This window comes from Saccopteryx leptura, chromosome 2, assembly GCF_036850995.1.
Source record: "Saccopteryx leptura isolate mSacLep1 chromosome 2, mSacLep1_pri_phased_curated, whole genome shotgun sequence".
Taxonomy (NCBI): domain Eukaryota; kingdom Metazoa; phylum Chordata; class Mammalia; order Chiroptera; family Emballonuridae; genus Saccopteryx; species Saccopteryx leptura.
The window spans coordinates 345,867,066-345,875,375 of record NC_089504.1 but is presented as its reverse complement, the minus strand read 5'-3'; the positions used below and the strand labels follow the sequence as shown (position 1 = coordinate 345,875,375).

The window sequence follows — 8,310 nt, the reverse complement described above, 5'->3', positions numbered from 1 at the left end:
CTCCCATATGTGCCTTGACCAGGCAAGCCCAGGGTTTTGAACCGGCAACCTCAGCATTTCCAGGTCGACGCGTTATCCACTGCGCCACCACAGGTCAGGCTCTTCCAGATCTTCTAACTGAAGACCATTTGCCAAGCAGTCCTTACCGACTATTGCAGTCCCTTGGGGCCAGGTGGGCAAGCTCTTTGAAAAATCTTTGGCTAGCAGCAAGGTACTTCACAGTCACAGGGCTGGGTGCAGGTTGTGACAGAGATCACATTCAAGTTTGGAGTAGGGTGGCAGCTGTGGAACCGCAAACAATGGCACTAGGAGTCAGGAACGCAGTAGGGTAGGGGACAGGTGTTACAGCAGGTGAGCTGAAGAAGGCTAATCTCCTGTGAGCAGCTGCTGGGCAGGGGAGCACATCAGGGGAGCAGGAGCAGATGGAGGTGGCTGGGCCAGTGGGAACACTGCCGCATCCGTGGCGACTAGACTTACAAGAAGACATGGTGACAGTGGATCAGGGAGCTCTTTGTTGCCAAGGGAGGTTTTATTGTACAAAGTTGTCCTCTGTGGGTCTTTTATATCCACTTGTGTCAGGAAACACGGCATCCGTCCATCAGAATGTTTTCCTGTTGTCTGTGCAACCCCATTCAGATAACTCACTGACTCGTTGTTTATCAGCCATGGGATGAGCTCTCCTTCAGTTTTATTCTGTTGTGTTGCTACATTCAAATTTGTTTCTTGTCGCAGTTTCAAAATGGTGTCAGTGTGGGTTCTCTACTTATTCAGTCGCAGATAAAAACATCAATATTATTGTGACTTTCCTCTTTTTCTTTTTACCAACCAGAATTTGTTCTTACAAGTGATTTCCTGAAAAGCAAGAAATGATCCCTCTCAAAACATGTGCCCTGGATAAATTTGGGAAGTCAAAACCTGCGGGACTTCTTTTCTACCAGATTCACCTTGCTATCTTTTCATGGATCTGAGGGAATTCATGAGTATTGAAAGTATGCAACATGACCTTGATTTGGAAGCTTAGAACCTGCCACATGATTCTTTATACTAATCCCTACATTATCTATACGATACAATAGGTGTGTAGACAATCGTGTATGAATATAAATAAGCACCCGGTGTTACAAAGGATGTTGGTTTTCTTACTTACATAGGTTCATGAGACTATATGTGGTCTGAAAAATGAGCTTGCATTTCTTTACAAAACAGCACAAAAAATTTCTTCTTTTCTGAAAAAACAGACTGCTGACTTGCCTATTCCATTGTTCAAAACCACAGCCAAAGCTGATTATCATCTCCTATCAGACAGACAAGAACCTTTTCAAAAGTTCTTCCACTTTAAATCAGTTACAGTGCTAATACATTATGGTTAAAGCTAGTATGTAATTACAGTAAAGGACATTGATGGGCAAATCCATTCATTATAAGCATTTATTGAATCGCAAATGTATTCTGAAGCGTGTGGTAGAGATAGAAAAATAGAAGACATGGTCCCTGTCCTCTAGGAGTGTGTGGTCTGATGGGCAAGGTTAGAAATCTCTTTGTGTACAAACAGCATAAATAATATATGATGAATGGGTTAATGGAAGGAGTTTCAGAGCTAGGCTTGAATGCCAATTATAACTTACATGTTGTGAGACCTAGATTAAGTTATTTAATCTTTTTGGGCTTTAGCTTTTCAACTACAAATATGGGAGAAAAAAAAATAATCTGCTATAGTTTTATTGCAAGAGTTAAAGATTAATTGAGAATTATTTATGTAAATTATTTAGCATTGGGTGTGGAACAATATAGTTATCTAATCAAAGGTAGTTTCTCTTCTGGGTGTCCGTGAGAATTTCCACAGGAGGAAATCCAATGAAAGGGCTAAAATGATCAAAGAGGCCTTCACGGAGGATTTGGAGTAAGTTGTTTTGATTACAAATGCTCAGAAAAGAGGTAAGTGCATTTCAAGCAAGGAAAACAATAACTTCTCTGACATTCTGCCCTTACTTGCAGTCCTGCCTCTGGGAGGATTGGCCACACCCCATGTCCCCCATAAAACTTTGCTCCTTTTTTTATTGTATTTACGTTGATTCTTTTTATTAGAATGCAATCTCCCTTCAAATCAAGAACTGTCTTATTTTTCTTGGTTCCTCCAGTACCTAGCGTACAGCCCAGATGATGGGGTGGACTGTGGAGGCTGAAACATGTGGAACAAATATTTAAGGGAGGAAGGTTGGAAAATAACGATAACCAGCAATATAGAACGCTTCTGTGTCAAATTTAGTCAGAAAAACAAGCCAATAAGAAAACCCTCACACAAGGTAGTTCTACAGAGAGGATTTTAAGGTAAGGAATTGGTTAAAGAGGTGTTGGAGGACTGGGAAAGGGAAACTGAGGTGACAGATTTATGAAGCAGCTACCAGCGCTATGTAATGAAGAGAAGACATTGGGTTACCTGAGCCTGGAAGCTTGAAGAGGGGTCCTGCTGAGCTGGACTCAGACTTCAGGTGCTGTCCCGGTGCTGTGACCTCAAAAGCTCAGAGGAGAGATCTGGTGGGGTCAGCATTTGGACCTTTGTCGGGGGGAGGTCATTCCCTTGCTGATGCTGGTGTTTCTGAGGAGGTGCCATGACACCATTTTTTTTTTAAAGTGTGGGAAGAAGCTGGAGACTAGAACCTATTGCTCTGTCAGATAAAGAACTGTTGCTGGGGCAACAAGACCCTACACTCTTTCTCAGGCCTTGCAGTCTCTTCCTAGCACCCTCTGTTGGTGGAACCTTGTAAAGCACCAGCCAAAGGAGAAACAGAGTCCTCACCCAGGCATCACAGAGTATAAAAAGTTGGACTCGGAGGTTGACAATCAGTACATACTGTCCTAAGGGCTGCACAGGTTTTAATTGGATAGTACAGAATTCTTGTTTATCCCTCACATAATTTCCCACAATGATAGTATCTTACAAATACTACTGTGCATTTGTCAAATCCTACACCAACACTGGTATATTGCTATTAATCATACTTCAGACTTTATTCAGATATCACTAGTTTTCTCACTAATGTCCCCTTTCTGTTCCAGGACCCAATGTGAGGTACCAATCACATTTAGTCATCACATCCCCTAGTCTCCTCTGATCTGTGACAGTTTTTCAGTCTTCCCTTGTTTTTCACCACTGGGGAAGATTTGTGGTATACCACTCAGGTATTTTGTAGGTGCAGACTGTTTTTAATCTTATTTAACAGTTGAGGACCTTGACACATGGCGAAGTTAAATGACATAACCAAGGACACATACCTAGTAAGTGAGAAGAGTCCACTCTCTTGACCATAGTATAAGGGCATCACTCTGACCAGAGTGTAGGCTGCACGTTGCCCCAAGATTACTAGCAAGTATAATTTTTAAAAATGGCCATACCAAGTTATTGGGGGTCTTTAGAACCACACGGAAGAAATTAGCCTTGATTCAGTGAAAACAAAAATCTTGAGTTGCCCTAGAGTTTTGATGAATAGAATAAACTGATGAAGAAGATAGAAACAGAGGCATAGATACATGGGACGGACTGACAGCTGTCAGAGGGGAGGGGGGTTGGGAGACTGGGTGAAAGAAGGGGAAGGGGTTAACATATATGTAACACATGAGCAGACAACAGTGTGGTGCAAGCCAGAGGGGAAGGGGGGTTAGGGGGTGGCTGGAGGTGTGCAAAGGGGAGCTAAGTGGGCATGGAAAGAGACTTTGGGGTGATAGGCACATGATGTCATGTGCAGATGATGTTTTATTGAGTTTGTACACTTGAAACCTGTGTGGTTTTGTGAATCAATGTCACCCCAATAAATTTCATGAAAAACAGCTTTGAGCAATTCAGTCTAAACAGTATCAGGGACAGGAGCCTGTTCTGAAATATTGTTGGGTGGAGAAAAAGCAGATAATACTTGACTGAAGGCGAGCTCGGAGACTGTGGGTGCAATCCAGGGTGTGGTGATCAGGGCCTAGATTAGGCTAGAGTCCGTGAAGGTGGAAGGAAAGATGCCAGCGACAATTTGAAAGAAAAAGGAAATGACTTGGTTTTCTACTCTATTATCAAGGATAAATAATTATTAACTTTAAGGATAGTTTGTTTTCACCTTGAACTAGGTAGGTTATTACAACTTATCAGAAAATTGAAATTGTGTGTGAGTTGCCAAAGACTCTGCCTTTCTATGCAAGGTCAAGGTTAGAGACCCACCCAGTATTTTTCCTGTGCTGACATTGTTAATCAGTATTTAAAGTCTGATTTAAAAAACCAAAATGATGATTTGCTTTCACCTTAGAAATGTGAAGACCACAGAGAAAGCTGAGTTACTATATACAACTGAATACACAATTCAGAGGGATAGTGGAGAATGTATTGCTGAGTGGCATACACATTCTCCCGGGTAAAGAGAGCCATGTGTAGCCGTATTTCTGTCTGTAGACAGAGTGGAAAGAGAAGGGGCTTTGGATTCAGGCAGTTTGAAGTTTAATGCCTTCTCTGTCACTTACTGTTTGTGTAACTTTGGCAAGTAACTTTCTCAGCCTCAGTTTCCTCACCTGTAAAATGGGGAGAATAATGGTAGGTACCGCTTAGTGTTTTTGTTAGAAATAAATAAGATAATGCACATAAAGCATCTTACTTGAATGCCCAGTAGATTCACCACATGTTAGCTACGAAGAATGAAAGCAGTAAGAGTAATATGATGCGAAGGGTTACTGACTGGCACGGAGTGCTTGTTACTTAAAACACTTCTGGATAATCTAGAACCACAGACTGTCAAAACTAAAGGGAATTTAGGGGGGATCTGGTCAACCAATTCATTTTCCTGATTTAAGACCTGAGACTCATAGAGATCAAGTGACTTGCTCAGAGTTGCAGAGGCAGGCCAAGGCAGAGCCAAGACTAGGATGCCTGTCACCTGGTTTCCAGGTGGGGCTCTTTAATTAACCAAGGGCCCTTGAGTGCCTGAAGGCCCACAGCGGTATTAATAGGACACATAGAGTTACTTAAGAATTAATAATAAAGTCTAAAAACTTATCCCTTACAAGGATGTGCAAAAACATCAAACTTCTTTGCTTTTGACTGAAAACAAGTAACTTGGCACTATAACAATAGTTGTATGAATCTTAAAATTCTCAATGATACTTAACAATGTATTTATGAAAGAAATGACTAAATTATTATATTTAAAAGTCACTTGGGGGGAAACATTTTTCAAGAAATGAAAGGATAGCTTTTGGTGCGGAAGCTGGGAGCCAGGGTGTGGCAGTAGTGGTGAGGGTCACTCGCTGTGTCTAGCGTGCTGCTGGGGACACTGTGGGCCACTGACCCTCACAGCAATCCTGAGACAAAGCAGAGAAGAGAGTATTATTTCTGCTGTAATAATGAGGAAACAGAGGCTGAGAGGAAAGTGGATGGCCCAAAGTCCCAAGGCAAATCCAAGAAAACATATAAATAGATTGCATTCTGGGTACTTCCTACAAAAACCTTACTGCACTTGGATTTTTCTAGGACAGCTAAGGAGATGAATTAATGGTCATTATAAATGTTTTGTTGTAGGGAGAAGCTTGTGTTTTTAGTCCCATAATTGTGTGACCGTTTCTGGTGTGTAGAGGAGATTGCACTATAGTCTGATCTTTCCAGTTTATTTCAGTGACATGCTATTATATGTCATTAGAACTAGTAAACTTCTAAACTTAGTTATGACTAATGTAAGCCAACCCTAATTTGAGGAAACAAGGAATACCCAATCCGTGCTAATATTCATTCAAAATTGATTTTCCTAGAAGACAGCACAAATAAGGAAATGGATATACGTGTATATAAATACTTCCCCAAATTGCATAGCCTTCTGAACTTGGAATTTCATTGATGACTATGACTAAAGGAGTCAAAATTATTTCTACATCCTAGCAAAGTGATACATTTGTTTTGTCAGTTAAGAAAGAAAAATCAATTTTAGGGGCAATGGATGTAAACTTTTTAAAAACATTGTATTAATCTCTAGCCTGGTTCTTGGCATAGTGGTTATCTTAATAATATTTATTGAAAAAAATAACAAGACCTTACAAACTGACTATTGAATTTTTTACTTTGTAACCTATCACAGAGAGTATCTGTTTTTCCAGTGGTTCTGCCATGAAAGTTTTTATTCTGCTGCGGGTAGGTCTTGGATAGTAGGATGCCCTGCTGTTTGGGTTTAGGAAGGCATTCTTCTTTCCCTCAGAGGGAACGTGGAATAAATAATCACAAGGCCGCATTTGCTAAGCCAGAATGAAGTTTATTAACGAGTGGTCAAAATGGTTGTTTCCCAAAGAGCAGTAAGATCACCTAAAAGAGAAAGGTCTCCAACTCTCCCCAAAGGAGAAAAGAATTAAGAAGTCGGGCTGCTTCATGAAAACAGGGCCCAGGCGACGGGGATACAGTGGCCGCCGCAGGCAGTAGCGAGTGGTGAAGGCTGGGTGTCGTGTGGGGCGCTGAGCAGCCCATCACTGAGCCTTTGCGAAGACCGGCAGCTTAACAGCAGGGCTCACAGGGACTTTCGCAGCAGGGCTGAACGTAGGTGGTCAGGTTGATCCCGCACAGCCCCGGGGTTGGGTGGCAGGAGTTGAGCAGCCAGCAAGTTGGCACGTAGGTGTCAGGCATGCAGCAAGGTGGGGGGCAGGTGTCACAGCAGGTGGGCTGAAGGAGGCTGATGTCGTGTGGGCAGGTGCTGGGCAGGCAGACCCCACAGCGGCAGCATTTGTCCGAGGAGCAGATGGTGGTGGCGGGGCCGGTGGGGACGCTGCAGCAGCAGGGAGCACAGCAAGCCATGGCGTCGATTCTGGGTTTTTGTTGGGTTGAAAAGAGAAGTCCCTTGGTGTCTCAGTGCTTCTCTCTTCTGCCCTGGCTCTTATATACCCACCTGCCTGGGCATCAGCCTATGAGCAAGATTTTCTTCCCCATGTTTCAGTTTATAGCTATCTCCATAAAACTATCTAATTACTTAAGTGTTTATTGCTTAGACACACTCCTTACCTCATAAAAGGGGACTGCTTTGTTTTGTTGTCAAACTGGGACTCTTCACATTGGCTGTTTGTCACTGCATGAGCATTTCGTTTCAGTCTTCAAAGGCACCAAGCAATTATCTTCTAATCGTTACACATCATTAATGACGGCCTGGTATGCTGGGTATCTGCCAGTCACCCCATGGTTTTTGCCTTCTTTTCAGATGAAAAGATTAGTAGCCTTTCGGATTGCTCTCCTACCAGCAACCGAAGATTCCATGGGATAATTTTGGCTTTCTGGCTGAAAAGGTGATAAGATTTGTAGATTTATTCTTTCTGGCTCCCAGAAGCTGAACTACGATGAATAGATGGAACCTACAGAGAAAGAGATTCTGGTTCTGTGTAAAGAAGCACTTTCTTACGGAGCTGTAACAGGTCTCCCGTTCTCCTTTCCCTTCACGTGTGCTTTGAACGAGAACTGGGCAGGGGCATGTCCATGGGAGTGAAGGCCTACATGGGTGACGATGATGGGTGTTCTTTAAAATTCTATCCAACCGTATTATGAATTAAGATTATTTAGGACGCAAAGACTAGTTATATTTAGAGATTAAATGGTGTAGTATTTCCCAAAACGAGTTCCATGAGCACCTGTTCCAAGGAACAACATTAAAGGGTTCTCTGGTAAATGAGGTTGGGGAATACTGAGTTCTTCACTGGTGGACCTCTCAGGACCTCCACTATGCTGAGGTGCTCTGGGACTTCTCACTACAGAGGGACACCACGTGTTTTACTCCCAACTTACTTGACGATGGAACTGTTTTTGGACTTTAGCTCTCATAGATTAGCTTTCTAGATGAATGGTCTATGGAACACAATTGGGGAGATTCCCAAACTACATCTTAACAAACCACGAAACCTTAATAATTATTTCCTATATAATATATTATATATTTTATTATATTAAATAGATTATATATATAATATATATAAATTAAATATATTCTATATATGAGATATATTAATATATATATATATCTCATTTATATTATATAATATAAAGACCTAAAAGTTAGAATGATATTTGAGAATTACTTTAATATAGGAAAAATATTAACTGATAAACTTTTAGCTATATGTTACTTTGAAAATCTTAAAAATGCATATGTCTTCTTATTCATCTTCAAACAAAATGGCATAAGCTCTAAAAGTAATCAGAAAATTGCTCAATATAGAGGAGTCAGGAGTCAAAAGACATGCAAATCAATAAGTTGATGGAGCCTAAAGATGCTTAACAGGAGCACTGCTTTCATTTCAGTCATTTTCTTACCAGAATGA

The 8,310-nt window shown here is 41.4% G+C and overlaps 1 protein-coding gene across 1 annotated transcript; it reads right to left on the bottom strand.

The window, feature by feature from the left end:
• Positions 1–6,255: 6,255 nt before the first annotated feature.
• On the bottom strand, positions 6,256–6,875 carry KRTAP3-1 (keratin associated protein 3-1). Its single transcript, XM_066366359.1, has one exon. The coding sequence runs from the start codon at positions 6,800–6,802 to the stop codon at positions 6,506–6,508; it is 297 nt and encodes a 98-aa protein (XP_066222456.1). The 5' UTR covers positions 6,803–6,875; the 3' UTR covers positions 6,256–6,505.
• Positions 6,876–8,310: the final 1,435 nt, after the last annotated feature.

Bases quoted from the DNA above. Each gene is read 5' to 3' on its own strand.
- KRTAP3-1 (XM_066366359.1), bottom strand. From the start codon at position 6,802: ATGGCTTGCTGTGCTCCCTGCTGCTGCAGCGTCCCCACCGGCCCCGCC.